Source organism: Artemia sp. Qi Xiang Cuo, chromosome 5, assembly GCF_049724085.1.
Source record: "Artemia sp. Qi Xiang Cuo chromosome 5, ASM4972408v1, whole genome shotgun sequence".
Lineage (NCBI taxonomy): Eukaryota > Metazoa > Arthropoda > Branchiopoda > Anostraca > Artemiidae > Artemia > Artemia sp. Qi Xiang Cuo.
Window position 1 is genome coordinate 80,929,084 of NC_142798.1, and position 18,006 is coordinate 80,947,089.

An 18,006-nucleotide genomic window follows, 5' to 3' on the forward strand; every position below is an offset into this window, starting at 1 on the left:
CACAACACAAGAATTTGGGTATCACATCCTTCTCTCACTGTAAAAGTCTAAAACCTATTGCGTCATTGGCGCTTTAATGAAAACAAAATTCGTCTTGAAAAGTATTGGAAAGTATTAAAAAAAACAAAATTAATATTTGATGGATAATGATATTAATTGTCAAAAGATCCATCTGTTCAACAATTTATTTCACTGTAATTTTATTTTTATTTTTATTTTCATTACTGTAAGAACTGGAAAAGAAAATGTTTTTAATATAATTCTTTTTCAGTTAAACGCCAATGACTCAGTAGGCTTTTGGTTTTTATTTACAGTTAAGGAAAGAGGTATTATCCAAACTCATGTTTGTAGTAAAACTTAATTTGTCTTGAACAACTTTAAAAAGAGCTAATAAATTAAACTGAATATTTGATGTATAATGATATTAATTGCTGAAAGCTCATCAGTTCAAAATGTCACTATAATTTTAATGTTTATTCTCAATATGAAGTACAAAAGAAAATATTTGTAATATAATTCGTTTTCAGCAAAGCGCCAATGACGCAGTAGGCTTTTGGTTTTTATTTACAGTTAAGGAAGGAGGCAGTATCCAAACTCTTTTTTGTAGTGAAACTAAATTCGTCTTGAACAAGTTTAGAAAGATCTAATAAATTAAACTGAATATTTGATGTATAATGATATTAATTGCTGAAAGCTTATCAGTTCAAAATTTTACTATAATTTTAATGTTTATTTTCAATATTAAGTACAAAATAACATATTTGTCATAAAATTGATTTTCAGTAAAGCGCCAATGACGTCGTAGGTTTTAGACTTTTACAGTGAGAGAAGGAGGCGATACCCAAACTCTTGTTTGTAGTGATTTTTGTTCGTTTCAAGCTTGTTTTGCATATTCAATTTCAGTTTCACTCAATGTTGGGGTTCAACCCCTGTTTCTTTTCCTTTCAGATAAATGACCTGTTTTCGTTTTCTTAATTATATTTGCTTATAGTATAATTTCTAAAAACAGGTTAAATTCTCGTTGCTAAGTTAGAGGTGCCACAGTAAGTAAGCTTGAAGTAAGTTCTACTTTTGTACTTCCTGATTTGGGAGTCATTGAAAGATAAAGTTAAGAGGTAGAATTGGGTTTGAATGGGGATGGAGCTGATTGGCTGGGCCAAGCGAAGGTCCACCCCTATGAACAGTTGTGTGCAAAATATTATTTTGTTTTAGTCTCCGTATAGGGAGTCTGTAATTGGAATTTATAGATGTTATTATTGTGACCCTTTTGGAAGAATACAAGTAAGGTATTTTCTACAAACTGTGTACTAGTTTCCGTAACCGAGGAAGGGTAGGAATAGAGCTACGAGGTATCGTCATTATTGTATTGACAGGGAGGTTTGTTACCTCCAAGGAGAGAGTTAGAGATTTTCTAGCCGTAACCGAAGGCGGGTACATTCGGCTTTAGAAAGTGGCCATTTGACCACTCGATCGCGTTATCATACCCCGGGACAGGGTATACTGTAAATCGGGTAGTATCAAACCGAATATTTGCAGAACCAGTGTGGTAGACGCGGGAATCCCATCATAATTTGGGGCCGGGGCTTTCCCCTCCAATAAGTGGTGACACCCGTATATTACCACGCCAGTGGTGCTGTGGCCTACCGGTATAACACTGGTGCCGGTGGCTAAAAATACCACGAACATTGGTGGGAGCCAGGAAAGGTCCTATCAGTAAATCCGATAGACACGGAACCGTTGGAGTAAGCGCGAGAATCCCACTAACATTTGGGTCGACAAGGGGTTTTCCCCCTCGAGTAAGTGGCATAGCAACCTTTTTGCGCCATTTTTACACCAATAAGTGGTGACCCCCGTACTTACACCCCAATACTCAATACACCCCACACCCCCAATACAAGTTTCTTCAAAGACCTAACTTCCAGAACTTTCTACTACGTTGAACAAAATGGCTATATGAAAATTTTGATTGGATGTGTTTGGGGGAATGGTGGGCGTGAGAGGGAGGTTAGTTACCCTCGAATCACTTTTGACTATGAAAAAGGACACTAGCTCTCTCAATTTCCAATTAAATGAGCCCTTTTTGAAGTTGTTACGACAACTCTACCTATAAAAACCTTACATGCCCCCAGGGGGTTGCCATCCTTAAACACATAATTTCCGGAAATTTCAACTACGTTGAACAAAATGGCTATCTCTAATCTTTGATTGAATGTTTTTTAGGGAAATGGTGGGCGTGAGAGGGGGGTTAATTACTCTCCACCCACTTTCGACTATTAAATTAAAAGGCCAATTTCCAATCAAATGGGCCCTTTTTCAAATTTTTACAGCAACTTTCTATAAAAGCGTATATGCCCCCAGGGCATAACTTACAGCCCTTACACTGAGGACTCTGAGGGGGTTATCATCCTAAAAGACCTAATTTCCAGAACTTTCAACTACGCTGAACAAAATTGATATCTCAAAATTTTGATTGGATGTGTTTGGGAAAATGGTGGGCGTGAGAGGGGGGTTAGTTGCCCTTCAATCACTATCGACTAATAAAGAGGGTACTATTCCTTTGAATTTCCAATTTAATGAGCCCTTTTTGAAGTTTCCGCAAAACGCTATCAATAAGAGCCTCATATGCCCCCAAGGCATAACTTACATCCCTTAACCTAAGGGCTGTGGGGTTGTCATTCTCAAAAAATTAATTTCCAAAAAATGCCACTACGTTGAATAGAATGGTTATCTAAAAATTTTTATTGGATGTGTTTGGGGAAAAGATGGGCGTGAGAGGGGGGTTAGTTGCCCTCAAATTACTTTTGACTATTAAAAATTTCCAATCAAATGAGCCCCTTTTCAAATTTTTACTACATAGATTTCAATAAAAACCTTATATGCCCCCAGGGAATAACTTATAACCCTTGCCCTTAAGACTGTGGGGGGAGTGTCCTGCTCAAAGATATAATTTCCTTAACTTTAAACTACGTGGAACAAAATGGCTGTCTCAAAATTTTGATTGGATGTGTTTGGGCAAATGGTGGGCGTGGAAGGGGTGTTAGTTGCTTTCCAATCAGTTTTGACTATTTAAAAGGGCACTAACCCTTTCAATTTTCGATTGAATGAGCTTTTTTGATGTTTCTACCACAACGCGTTCTATAAAAATCTTATATGCCCCCAGGGCATAACTTACAATCCTTGCCCCGAGGAATATGGGGGGGGGGGGATTGTCATCCTCAAAGACCTAAATTCCAGAACCTAAAACTACGTTGAACAAAATGGCTATCTTAAAATTTTGTTTGGATGTGTTTTGGGAAAAGGTGGGCGTGAGAAGGGTGTTTGTTGCACTCCAATCACTTTTGACTATTAAAAAGGGCACTAGCCCTTTGAATTTCCAATCGAATGAGCCTTTTTTGAAGTTTCTACGAAAATACTTTCTTTAAAAACCTTATGTGCCCCCAGGACATAACTTACAACCCTTGCCCTAAGGGATACGGGGAGTGTCCTCGTCAAAAACATAATTTCCATCTGGAAATCAACTACGCTGAACAAAATGGCTATCTGAAAATTTTGATTGGATGTGTTTGGGGAAATGGTGGGCATGAGAGGAGGGTTAGTTACCCTCCAATCACATTCGACTATTAAAAAGGACACCAGCCCTCTGAATTTCCAATTGAATGAGCACCTTTTGAAGTTTCCACGATAACTCTAACTGTAAAAACGTTACATGCCCCTGGGGCGTAACTTACTTCCTTTGCCCTGGGGGGCTCTGGTGGGTTTGTCATCCTTAAATACATCCCTTAAATCACTGTCGACTATTAAAAAGGGCACTAGCCCTTTGAATTTCCAATCGAAAGAGCCCCTTTTCAAGTTTCTAAGACAAATAACGCAGTAGGCTTTTGGTTTTTATTGACAGTAAAGGAAGGAGGCAGTATCCAAACACTTGTTTGTAGTAAAACTTAATTTGTCTTGAACAACTTTAAAAAGAGCTAATAAATTAAACTGAATATTTGATGTATAATGATATTAATTGCTGAAAGCTCATCAGTTCAAAATGTCACTATAATTTTAATGTTTATTCTCAATATTAAGTAGAAAAGAAATTAATTTATTCTATTAATTAATTATATAGTTTATTCTATTAAAATATACTCATAAATATGACGTCAATCATATCGTTTTTCTTGTCTATCATTCGTTTCTTGGGTAATTTTTATTACATCATAGACACTGAAAACAATACAACCACTACTGAGGTAAATATGACGTATGTGTGCTTTCCGAATGTATTCATAAATATGACGTAACTTATGACATAGATATTTTTTTCCCCAAAAATGGGGTTTTAAAAAATTTTCCCAAACTTCTGACCTATTCAGGGCGTTTTTTTAGGCCAAAAAATTCCAGGATGCCAATTTTCCAGAAAAAACATGGAGCCATTTTCGAGAAAAAATAAATAAATACACAATTATTGCTCGTTTATATATATATATATATATATATATATATATATATATATATATATATATATATATATATATATATGTATATATGAATTCAAACATATTTAAATTCAAATAAATTGAGATATATTCAAACTATATATTCAAATGAAATTATAATCTGGGCACCACACCAAGGAGCATACTCAATGTAAAAGCGGCAAAAAAAAACACTTGTTCTTTACAGTGGTAGATAAGAAGGTAAAAAGTCTACGAATTTTTAGCTATGAATGAATAGCCCTTGCTATGTTCCTTAGGACAAAGTCCTTCGATATAATCCGTAAAAATAGGGATAGGACACAGACCTGCTTAACTGGTGGTTAAACACATCAAAGCAACTACTAACCTCACTTCCTAACTTAACCGCAGCAATAGGAGCCTCATAAAAATAATTATTTTAATGTAATCATCTGGTATGCCATACAGCGCTTTGACCTTCACTAAAGCTTTTCTAACAGCTGGGTCAAATGCCTGTTCATAATCATAAAAATAAGGACTAAAGGAATTTGATGAATTAGACACTTCTGAATGATTATTTAAGAATTTAATCTTCATATCTTAGCCACAAGACCAAAAAAATCTCATTTAATCTAAATCTTTCAAATATTTCTAAAGAGAGAAGCAAGTGAGAAATAAAAACTAACCTTAGTTATCCTCTTCAAAGCCATTATATATTACCGGTGATTTACTTCTAAAATCACTTGTACAAGCTTGAATAACGATCCCTTTCTATATAAATAAAAAAAAAAACGTTAGCAGACAAACATATGGGCAAAATCGTGGATGAAAACACTTGGGGGGGGGGGGGGGGGCAAAAGAACTGTGTTTATTGATTCAAATTTTAAGGTTTCTTCCAATTTCGAATATGGTTTGTTATTAATTGTTTTAAGATGGGAGAATTTTTTCCCCAGAACGCCATTATTCAATGGTCCCTTCCACAGGAAAACTTTCTTATTTTTTAATAGTAATCTCTGGTCGTTTTGAGTTAGAATTATTATAGGAATTCATTTCAGCTGATCTTAATTTTAATATAGCTCTTTACTTATATTTGAAAAACTTCTTGTTGATTTTTTTAATTTAAATTAAAAATTTTTAAGAACAGAATTTAATTTCTGTTCGTTTCTGATTGCTAAAGTTTCAAGTTTTCAGCATCCCCAATTTTAACATCAAAGTTTCCAAATATCAAAGTGATGTTTTTTTCAACGTCAAAGTTTCAAAATTCAACATCCCCTCACTATTCCCTGAAACTAGTCACAAGTAAATGTACTAGCAGTTGAAGAAGTCGCGGTCACAGTTGTAATTTGTAACACTTGGAAGTAGTCACGGTTGCAGTCGCAACAACTCTCGTTTGCAGCTGCAATAGTAGTAGTAATAGTATTGGCCCTGAAAGTTTCAAGTTAATACCATAACCCGTTCCTAAAATATCGCAGATACACCTTTTTGATAACTTGGATGCAGATAGTCTTTTGATTTAGCTCAAAATGTCCCTTAAAATTTCTCGAAGTTTTGCCTCAATTGCCTCATCAAACTTTCCTCCCTTTCCCAATGATGAATCCTGCATGTAAAAAATGGACAAATTAGATAATTTGCATTCCTTGTTCATAGCTATTTCCTTGAGGCATAGCTATTAGACGTCTTGTTTATTTTGAATAAAATGGGTTTTTGAGATTTCTATCGGTGTTAGGGGGGGGCAACAAAAGGTCGAGAGGGGGCTGCTTTCCCTCCGTTCCTTTTTCAATATCCCTCTCGACATGCCATAAAAGTTTCAACTTAATAACAATAGCCGTTACTTAGATTTTGCTGCTGTGTTCTTTCGACAACCCTCCTGCATATAGTGTGCTTTGATTTGGTTTGACATCTCCCTCAACATTTTCTAAAAATTTTACCTTTATATCCTTAGCCATTTTAGAGACTCAGGATCCAATATGTCCCCTTTCCCAATAAGCAACCTTGCATATAAACAAGGGGCAACTGATATAACTTATAATACTTGCCACAGGGGCTGTGAGGGGTAAGGTCATCTCTGAAGGAAAGTTATTTGACTTTTCGACTATGTTGAACAATATGGCTATTCCAGAATTTTATCTGAAATCTTTGGAAGGAGTGCATCTAAAAATAGAATGGAAGGGGGCCTGGTCACGCTCTGACCACCTTTTTAACATCCTCTTCAACATACCCTGAAAGTTTCAATTTAATAATCTTAGCTGTTCTTAAGATATTGCAGATCTTCCTTTTGATAAACTGGATGCACATAATGCCTTTTGAATCAGTATAACATTCCCCGCAACATTCTTTGAAGTTTCACCTTAATACCCTCAACCTTTTTCAGATGCACCCAGAATAAAATATTTTCTTTTTCCTTATGATAAATCCTGCATATAAATAATGGGCATATTGCATAATCTACAATCCTTTCTCTGGGGCTATGGGGGAGGGCATGGCATCCCTGGAGGTATGGCTATTAGACCTTTTGACTAGTTTGAACAAAACGACAGTTTCAAAATTTCGTTCAGTGCTGAGCAAAGAGGTACCAAAAATGAAGTAGGAGGGAGGAGAAGGGTTGTTTGCCCTCCAATCTCTCTTCAACATCTTTTCAACATAGCTTCAAAGTGTTTCAACTTAATGGCCTCAGCTCTTTTTACATATTGCAAAAATTCCCTTTCCATAACCAGCAAGCACATAGCGCGTTTTGATTTTGGTCTTTATTCCTCACAGCATTTCCTTAAAGTTTCACCTTAATACCCTATGCCTTTTTGGAAAAACAGGATAAAACATGCCCTCTTTCATAGGCAGCGCAATAGCACTGCCTAAGTAAAGAACGATGTGGGCACATTGTTTTGTTTTTTTTTGTTTTCTTTTTCCTCCATACCCGGGCACATCGTATCAAAGGAGTTGTCGTAGAAACTTCGAAAAGGGCTCATTCGATTGGAAATTGGAGTGGCTAATGCCCTTTTTAATACTAGAAAATGATTAGAGGGTAACTAGCCCCCCGCCGCCACGTCCATTATTCCCCCTAAAACATCCTATCAAAATTTTGAGATAGCCATATTGTTCAGCGTAGTTGATTTCCAGATAGAAAATACATTTTTGAGGGAGGACACTCCCCCAAAACCTTCGGGACAAGAGTTATAAGTTATGCCCTGGGGGCATATAAGGTTTTTATAGAAGGCGTTGTCGTAGAAACTTCAAAAAAGGCTCATTCGATTGGAAATTCAAAGGGCTAGTGCCCTTTTTAATAGTCGAAAGTAATTGGAGGGCAACTAGCCCCCCCCCCCCCAAACCGATCATTTCCCCAAACACATCCAATCAAAATTTTGAGATAGCAATTTTGTTCAGCGTAGTTGATTTCTAGATAGAAAGTATGTTTTTGAGGAGGACACTCCCCCTAACCCTCGGGGCAAGTTATTCCCTGAGGGCATATAAGAACGATGTTGGCACAATGTATCATTTATTATTTTTTTCCTTTAGAGCAGGGGACTTCGTAACGAAGAAGTTGTCGTAGAAACTTCGAAAAGGGCTCATTCAATTGAAAATTGGAGTGGCTTGTGCCCTTTTTAATAGTCGAAAGTGATTGGAAGGCAACTAACACCCCTTCCACGCCCACCATTTCCCGAAACACATCCAATACAAATTTTGAGATAATCATTTTGTTCAGCGTAGTTGATTTCCAGATAGAAATGATATTTTTGAGGAGGACACTCCCATACAGCCCTCAGGGCAAGGGTTGTAAGTTATGCCCTTGGGGCATGTAAGGTTTTTGTAGAAGGCGTTGTCGTAGAAACTTCAAAAAAGGCTCATTCGATTGGAAATTCAAAGGGCTAGTGCCCTTTTTAATAGTCAAAAGTGGTTGGAGGGCAACTAGCCCCCCCACGTCCGTCATTCCCCGAAACGAACCCAATCAAAATTTTGAGATAGCCATTTTGTTCAGCGTAATTGATTTCCAGATAGAAATTATTTTTTTAAGGAGGACACTCCCCCACAGCCTTGAGGGCGAGGGTTGTTAGTTATGCCCTGGGGGCACATAAGGTTTTTATAGAAGGCTTTGTTGTAAAACCTTCACAAAGCGCGTATTCAACCTGGAACTCAAAAAGGTAGCGCCCTTTATATTATTCAACAGTGATTGGAGGACAAGTAACACCCCTGACATGCCAGGCTTTCACCCAAACATATCCCAATAAATATTTTAGATAGCCATTTTGTTCAGCGTAGTTGATTTCCAGATAGAGAGTATGTTTTTGAGGAGGACACTGCCCCAACACCCTCGGGCAAGAGTTTTAAGTTATTCCCTGAGGGCATACAAGAACGATGTTGGCACAAAGTGTCGTTTATTATTTTTTTTTCTTTTAGACCAGGGTACGTTGTATCTAAGGAGTTGTCATAGAAACTTTAGAAACGGCTCATTCAACCGAACATTGGAGCGAATCGTGTTAATTATTACTTTAAACAGTAACTGTAAAGTGAATAACATCCCTTTCACACCCCCCATTTCTCGAAACACATTCCGTCCCGTATACGGGGTCACCGTTTTATTCGATATGCCTTATCTTCCGACGTAAATGGTGTCTTATAGGATAACACTCCCCCACAGCCCTCATAGCACGGGTTGTAAGTTATGTTTTTGGCACATTTAAGGTTTTTATAGAAGGCGTTGTCGTCGAAACTTCAAAAAAGGCTTATTTGATTGGAAATTCAAAGGGCTAGTGCCCTTTTTAATAGTCGAAAGTGGTTGGAGGGCAACTAGCCCCCCCCCCCACTTCCATCATTCCCCCAAACGAACCCAATCAAAATTTTGAGCCATTTTGTTCAGCATAGTTGATTTCCAGGTAGAAATTATTTTTTTGAGGAGGACACTCCCCCAGAGCCCTCAGGGCAAGGGTTGTAAGTTATGCCCTGGGGGCATAAAAGGTTTTTATATAAAATTTTGCTGCAAAAACTTGAAAATAAATTCATTTAATATGAAATTGTAAGGGGATCTCTAATTAAGAATCGGAAATAGTTGGAAGAAACCTAACCCCCTTCTGCCATCAACAATTTCCCCAAATATATTAAATAAAAATTTTGAAATGGCCATTTTGTTCAACGTAGTTTTAAGTTCTGAAATTAGGTCTTTGAGAAAGACACCACCCTCACAGCTCTCAGGACAAGGGTTGTCAGCTATACCCTGGGGGCATATAGAACGCGTTGTCGTAGAAACTTCAAAAAGGGCTCGTGCGATTCGAAATTAAAATGGATAGTGCCCTTTTTAATAGTCGAAAGTAATTGGAAGGCAACTAACACCCCTTCCACGCCCACTATTTCCCCAAACACATCCAATCAAAATTTTGAGATACCCATTTTGTTCCACACAGTTAAAGTTCAGGAATTATACCTTTGAGCAGGACAATCCCCCCACAGTCTTCAGGGCAAGGGTTATAAGTTATGCCCTGGGGGCATATACGTTTTTATTGAAATCTTTGTCGTATAAACTTGAAAAATGGCTCATTCGATTGGAAATTCAAAGGTCTAGTGCCCTTTTTAATAGTCGAAAGTGATTTCAGGGCAACTAGGCCCCCTCTCTCGCCTACCTTTTCTCCAGACATATCAAATCGAAATTTTTAAGATAGCCATTTTGTTCAGTGTTGTGGAGTTTCCAGATAGAAATTAGGTTTTTGAGGACGACACTCCCCCACAGCCCTCAGGGCAAGGGTTGTAAGTTATGCCCTGGGGGCATGTAAGGGTTTTACAGAACGCGTTGTCGTAGAAACTTCCAAAAAGGGCTCATTCGATTGGAAATTGAAATGGCTAGTGCCCCTTTTAATAGTCGAAAGGGATTGGAAGGCGACTAACACCCCTTCCACGCCCACCCTTTCCCCAAACATATCCAATCAAAATTTATAGGTAACCGTTTTGTTCCACGCAGTTTAAAGTTCAGGAAATTATACCTTTGACCAGGACACTCCCCCCACAATGTTCAGGGCAAGTGTTATAAGTATTGAAATCTTTGTCGTAGAAACTTGAAAAAGGGCGCATTCGATTGGAAATTCAAAGGGCTAGTGCCCTTTTTAATAATTGAAATGGATTTGAGGGCAACTAACCCTCCTCTCACGCCCACCTTTTCCCCAAACACCTCCAATCACAATTTTTAGATAGCCATTTTATCCAACGTATTTGAAAGTTTTGTTAGGTCTTTAAGTTAAATTAGGTCTTTAAGGATGACAACCCATCCCCCCCAAAACCCTCAGGGCAAGGGTTGTAAGTTGTGCCCTGAGAGCATGTAAGGTTTTTATATAAAGCGATGTTGTAAAAACATCAAAAACATCAATTGAAGTAAAAACTTCAATTGAAAATTGAAAGGGCTAGTGCCTTTTCAATAGTCGAAAGTGATTGAAGGGCAACTAACCCCCCTCTCACGCCCACCTTTTCCCCAAACAAATCCAATAAAAATTTTGAGATAGCAATTTTGTTCAGCGTAGTTGATTTCCAGATAGAAAGTATGCTTTTGAGGAGGACACTGCCCCACAACTCAGTGCCCCTTTTAATAGTCGAAAGTGATTGGAAGGCAACTAACACCCCTTCCACGCCCACTCTTTCCCCAAACATATCGAATCAAAATTTTTAGATAACCGTTTTGTTCCTCGCAGTTCGAATTTCAGAAAGTTATACCTTTGAGCATGACACTCCCTCCACAGTATTAAGGGCGAGTGTTAAACGCTAGTCCATAGGAGAATATAATGTTTTTATTGAAAGTCTCGTCGTAGAAAATTTAAACACGCCTCAGTCTAGAGGAAATTCAATAGTCTAGGACCCTTTATAATAGTTGAAATGGATTTGAGGGCAACTAACCCTTCTCTCACGCCCACCTTTTCCCCAAACACATCCAATCACAATTTTTAGATAGCCATTTTATCCAACGTAGTTGAAAGTTATGTTAGGTCTTTAAGTTAAATTAGGTCTTTAAGGATGACAACCCATCCCCCCCCAAAAAAAAACCCTCAGGGCAAGGATTGTAAGTTGTGCCCTGAGAGCATGTAAGGTTTTTATATAAAGCGATGTTGTAAAAACATCAAAAAGGGCTCATTCAATTGAAAATTTAAAGGGCTAGTGCCCTTTTAATAGTCAAAAATGATTAAATGGTAACTAACCCCCCCTCTCACGCCCATAATTTCCCCAAACACATCCAATCAAAATTTTGAGATATCCATTTTGTTCAACGTAATCGAAAGTTCTGGAAATTATGTCTTTTAGTATGATAACCCCATCAGAGCCCTCAGTGCAAGGGTTGTAAGTTATGCCCTGGGGGCATATAAGGTTTTTATAGAAAGTTGTTGTAGAACTTTCAAAAGGGGCTTTCAATTGGATTGGAAATTGTCTTTTTTAATAGTCGAAAGTGAGTGGAGAGTAATTAACCCCCGTTTCCCCAAACACATTCAATCAAAGCTTAGAGATAGCCATTTTGATCGTCGCAGTTGAAAGTTCTGGAAATTATGTATTTAAGGATGACAAACCCCCAGAGCCCCCAGGGCAAAGGTTGTAAGTTATGCCCTGGGGACATATATGATTTTTAATGATAGAGTTGCCGTAAAAACTTCAAAAGGGGCTAATTCAGTTGTAAACTGAGAGGGCTAGTGCCCTTTTTAATAGTTGAAAGTTATTGGAGGGTAACTAACCCTCCTCTCACGCCCACTATTCCCCCAAACACATCCAATCAAAACTTTCAGATAGCCATTTTGTTCAACGTCGCAGAAAGTTCTGGAAATTAGGTCTTTGAGGATGACAACCCCTCTCCCCTCTCCCCAGCCCTAAGGGCAGGGGTTGTAAGTCATGCCCTGGGGACATATAAGGTTTTTATTGAAAGCGTTGTCACAGAAACTTCAAAAGGCCGCATTTGATTGGAAATTGAAAGGGCTAGTGCCGTTTTTAATAGTTGAAAGTGATCGGAGAAAGACTAACAACCCTCTCACGCCCACCATTTTCCCAGTCACATGCAATCAAAATTTTGAGATAGCCATTTTGTTTAACGTAGTTGGAAGTTCTGGAAATTCTGTATATGAGGAAGAAAACCACCCACACAGCCCTTAGGGTAAGGGTTGTAATTTGTGCCCTGGGGGCATATAAGGTGTTTATAGGAAGTGCTGTCGTAGAAACTCAAAAAGGGCTCATTCGATTGGAAATCGAAAGGCCTAGTGCCTTTTTTAATAGTCGAAAATGATTGGAAGGCTTGACATTTTTATAGTAGAGAAGGATGTGGGTATAATGTATTATTTTTTTGTTGTTGTTGTTGTTTAGACCAGGGCACTTTGTATAGAAGGAGTTGCAATAGAAGCTTCAAAAAGGACTAATTCAATTGAAAATTTAAAGGGATGATGTCCTTTTTAATAGTCGAAAGTGATTGGAGGAAAACTAAACCCCCTCCCACGCCTACCCTCGCAATTGACTTTTATGTTTAAAAACTAAATGTTGCCATAAGATTAAATCAAAATGCACTGTGTTAATGCTAATTCCCAATAAGGCATCTCAGCAGCATCCCAAGAACGACTGAGGGTATTATGTTCAAACTTTCGGGGCTGCATCTGCTCTTAAAATTTAACCAAATCAAAATAGCGTAAGTGTATCCAAGGTATCAAAGAAAGTAAACAGATATTTTGCGAATGGTATCAAGTTTTCCATTTCAGGTCATCTAGAGAAGGTATGAAACTAAATTAAACACTACTATTTGTGTCCAGATTTTTTAGAGGGTGTATGTTGTTAAAAATTGGTGAAAGTTTTTCTCCAGAATACAAACAGCAGACCAAACTATAAAGTCTTAAAAAACAAAAAGAATTAAAGTATTATTTTCTTTTTATCTGAAAAGAATATGTCAATATAAAACGAACAGAAATTATTAAAAAAAAAACTTTTTCCACAAAATAAGTATATCAAAGAAAAGTAAAGAACTCCATTAAACAAAAAATGAGCTAAACTAAAATCAAATAATCTACCAAGCGAGAAACTACCACAAATCACCATCGATAAATAAATGAAACCCAAAACGAACAGAAATTACAATAAATAACCGAGTCTAACTCAAAACCAGCAGAAATTAACATAAGTTGGGCTCAAAACTCCTATGCTTTCCCAAGGCCAGAACATAATTTGCAGTTTCATAGGCAGCGCAATAGTGCTGCCTAAGTGATAGGCAGCATTATAGTGCTGCCTAAGTAAAGAACGATGTTGCCACAATGTATTATTATTTTTTTTCCTTCATACCCGGGCACTTCGTATCGAAGGGGTTGTCGTAGAAACTTCGAAATTGGCTCATTCGATTGGAAATTGGAGTGTCTAGTGCCCTTTTTAACAGTCGAAAGTGATTGGAGGGCAACAAGCCCCCCCCCCCCCCCCGACGCCCGTCATTTCCCCAAACACATCCAATCAAAATTTTGAGATAGCCATTTTGTTCAGCGTAGTTGATTTCCAGATAGAAGATATGTTTTTGAGAAGGACACTCCCCCACAACCCTCGGGGCAAGGCTTTCATTTTTTACCCTGAGGGCATATAAGAACGATGTTGGCATAATGTATCATTTATTATTTTTTCCCTTTAGAGCAGGCCACTTCGTATGAAAGAAGTTGTCGTAGAAACTTCAAAAAGGGCTCATTATATTGGAAATTGGAGTGGATTGTGCCCTTTTTAATAGTCGAAAGTGATTGGAGGGCAACTAGCCCCCCCCCCCATGCCCATCATTCCCCCAAACACATCCAATCAAACTTTTGAGATAGCCATTTTGTTCAGCGTAGTTGATTTCCAGATAAAAAATATGTTTTTCAGGAGGACACTCCCCCACAACCCTCAGGGCAAGGGTTTTAAGTTATGCCCTGGGGGCATATAAGGTTTTTATAGAAGGTATGGTCGTAGAAACTTCAAAAAAGGGTCACTCGATTGGAAATTCAAAGGGCTAGTGCCCTTTTTAATAGTCGAAAGTGATTAGAGGGCAACTAGCCCCCCCCCCCCGGGCATCATTCCCCAAAACACATCCAATCAAAATTTTGAGACAACCATTTTGTTCAGCGTAGCTGATTTCCAGATATAAAATATGTTTTTGAGGAGGACACTCCCCCACAACCCTCGGGGCAAGGGTTTTAAGCTATGCCCTGGGGGCATATAAGGTTTTTATAGAAGGTGTTGTCGTAGAAACTTCAAAACAGGCTCATTTGATTGGAAATTCAAAGGGCTAGTACCCTTTTTAATAGTCGAAAGTAATTGGAGGGCAAATAGCCCCCCCCCACGCCCATAGTTCCCCCAAACACCTCCAATCAAAATTTTGAGATAGCCATTTTGTTCAGCGTAGTTGATTTCCAGATAGAAAATATATTTTTGAGGAGGACCCTACCCCACAACCCTCGGGGTAAGGGTTTTAAATTATGCCCTGAGGGCATATAAGAACGAGGTTGCCACAATACATCATTTATTATTGTTTTTCCTTTAGAGCAAGGGACTTAGTATAGAAGAAGTTATCGTAGAAACTTCAATAAGGGCTTATTCAATTGGGAATTCAAGTGGCGTGTGCCGTTTTTAGTAATCGAAAGTGATTGGAGGGCAACTACCCCCCCCCCACGCCCATCATTCCCCCAAACACATCCAATCAAAATTTTTATAGCCATTTTTTTCAGCGTAGTTGATTTCATGATATAAAATATGTTTTTGAGGAGGACACTCCCCCACAACCCTCGGGACAAGGGTTTTAAGTTATGCCCTGAGGACATATAAGAACGATGTTGGCACAATGTATCATTTATTATTTTTTTCCTTTAGAGCAGGGCACTTCGTATCGAAGAAGTTGTCAGAAACTTCGAAAAGGACTCATTCAATTGGAAATTGGAGTGGCTTGTGCCCTTTTTAATAGTCCAAAATGATTGGAAGGCAAATAACACCCCTTCCACGCCCACCATTTCCCGAAATACATCCAATAAAAATTTTGATATAGCCATTTCGTTCAGCGTAGTTGATTTCCAGATAGAAATTATCTTTTTGAGGAGGACACTTCCCCACAGCCTTTAGGGCAAGGGTTGTAAGTTATGCCCTTGGGGCATATAAGATTTTTATAGAAGGTGTTGTCGTAGAAACTTCAAAAAAGGCTCATTCGATTGGAAATTCGAAGGGCTACTGCCATTTTTAATAGTCGAAAGTGATTGGAGGGCAACTAGCCCCCCACGCCCATCATCCCCCCAAACACATCCGATCAAAATTTTGAGACAGCCATTTTTGTTCAGCGTAGTTGATTTCCAGAAAAAATTATGTTTTTGAGGAGGACACTCCCCCACAGCCTTCAGGGCAAGGGTTGTTAGTTATGCCCTAGGGGCATATACCGTAAGGTTTTTATAGAAGGCGTTGTCGTAGAAACTTCAAAAAAGGCTCATTCGATTGGAAATTCAAAGGGCTAGTGCCCTTTTAGATATTCGAAAGTGATTGGAGGGCAACTAACCCCCCTCGCACGCCCATCTTTTCCCGAAACAGATCCAGTCAAAATTTTGAAATAGCCATTTTATTCAACGTAGTTTTAAATTCTGTATATTAGGTCTTTGAGGATTACAACCCCCTCATAATTATATTTCCAAAAATAACCTTGAAAGCAGTGGCGTTGTTTCAGGCGGGCAATGATTTGGAGAAAAAATGATTCTATAGCCCATGCTCTTTAATTTTTTCGGATGGCAGGGGTGGATCCATGATTTTTTTTAGGGGGGGGGGGCGAAATAGGTTGATCCGATAAAAAAATTTAGGGGGGGGGGTGCAAAATAGGTTGATACGATAAACTTGCGTTAAAAGCAAGTTTAATTAACGCAAACTTGGGTTAATTAAGTAAATTACACTAGGTTAGACTACGCTAGGGGGGGGGCACGTGCCACCCTAGCCCCTTCCCCTGGATCCACCACGGTTGGATGGAGATCCCTCTTGTCCCCCCCTCCTCCCAATAAACTGTTGTAGCTACATCCCTGCTTGAGAGCTCCGATTCAACTTTGTAATTCCCAGTAATTTTAACATGACTAATAAGGTAATTTTTAACATGAGAAGAATTATTATTGTAAGTTAGTCATCTTTCGAGCTTAAATTATTACTACACACCCACCTATGTAAGTATTTATAATTAGTCAAGAAAATGTGTCAAAAACGGTACTAATTTTTTTCTTTTTCATTTTAATTTTTCAATTGTGTTTTTATTCCGCATTCACAAAATTTTCATTCAAAATTGTCAAGGGAAATGCTACATTTTCGTCTAAATTACTACGGTGCAAAAAATAAGCAAAGCTAGTTCATTAGATTCGGCGCGTTTTTCGTCTATAAAAGTTTAGACATTAACAATTTGATGAGTCTATCTATAGGTTTAGGTGTTTTCTCTTGAAAAATTCTCCAACCCCATTAAGAATACTCCTTGAGGAAAATAACCCCCTACCCCAGTCATAGTTGAACATATTTTTTTTCAAATTTAATTTCGATTATTTTTTTTTTAAATTCATGCCCAGGCTTAACTAAGACATGATGTAACCAAGAGTTAATCTGAATAGGGTTCCAAACCCTATGCTTATTAAAAGCCAGAATATAGTTTATACTTCCCTGAAAAGAGTTCAGAAGAATTTACTGAAAAGATGTGCGATGTCAGTCCATTATTCATATGCTGGTATACATTCCTTAAAATCTCAATTAATTTTTGATTTCTTAAAGTTATCAAAGTGAAAACATTAAAAAGAATTTTTTTAAAAGAATTACTACATAAGAATTAAAAAGAAAAAGAATAAATTTGCCATAGAACAAGATTTTGAGCTCTTAGTGTCAAACGTTTTCAGTAAAGAGCTGAAAAAAATTCAAATGAATTACTGAAAAATGTATTCATAATTAACTATATTTCTAAAAATAACCTTGAAAGCAGTGGCGTTGTTTCAGACGGGCAACGATTTGGAGAAAAAATGATTCTATAGCCCATGCTCTTGACTTTTTGGATTGAGATCCCTCTTGCCCCACCTCCCCCCAATAAAATGTTGGAGCTACATCCCTGCTTGAGAGCTCCGATTCAACTTTGTAATTCCTAGTAATTTTAACATGACTGCTAATAAGGTAATTTTTAACATGAGAAGAATTATTATTGTAAGTTAGTTATCTTTCGAGCTTAAATTATTATTACACGCCCACCAATGTATGTATTTGTAATTAGTCAAGAAAATGTGTCAAAAACGGTATTATTTTTTTTCTTTTTCATTTTAATTTTTCAATTGTGTTTTTATCCCACATTCACAGAATTTTCATTCAAAATTTTCAAGGGAAATGCTACATTTTCGTCTAAATTACCACGGTGCAAAAAATAAGCAATGCTAGTTCATTAGATTCGGCGCGTTTTTCGTCTATAGCACCTTAGACATTAATAAATTGTCCAAAGACAATCTATCCTTCAGAAATACTTTAATTACTTAGGCTATTATCTATAGGTTTAGGTAAGATAAGATTTATTGCTGAAAAACGGCTATCACAAGCCCAAAAGGGCCGAATAGTTATTTTCTCTTAGAAAATTCTCCAACCCATT

At 37.7% G+C, this 18,006-nt stretch overlaps 1 protein-coding gene across 1 annotated transcript in view; it reads right to left on the bottom strand.

The window, feature by feature from the left end:
* The window catches only part of LOC148952607 (ubiquitin-conjugating enzyme E2-17 kDa-like), a 90,023-nt gene that overhangs the window by 29,804 nt on the left and 42,213 nt on the right, over positions 1-18,006 (bottom strand). Inside the window, exon 2 of the mRNA XM_089089983.1 lies at positions 5,126-5,210. Coding sequence (XP_088946109.1) covers positions 5,126-5,149 — 24 coding nt within the window. The 5' untranslated portion in view covers positions 5,150-5,210. The remainder of the gene's footprint in view (positions 1-5,125; positions 5,211-18,006) is intronic.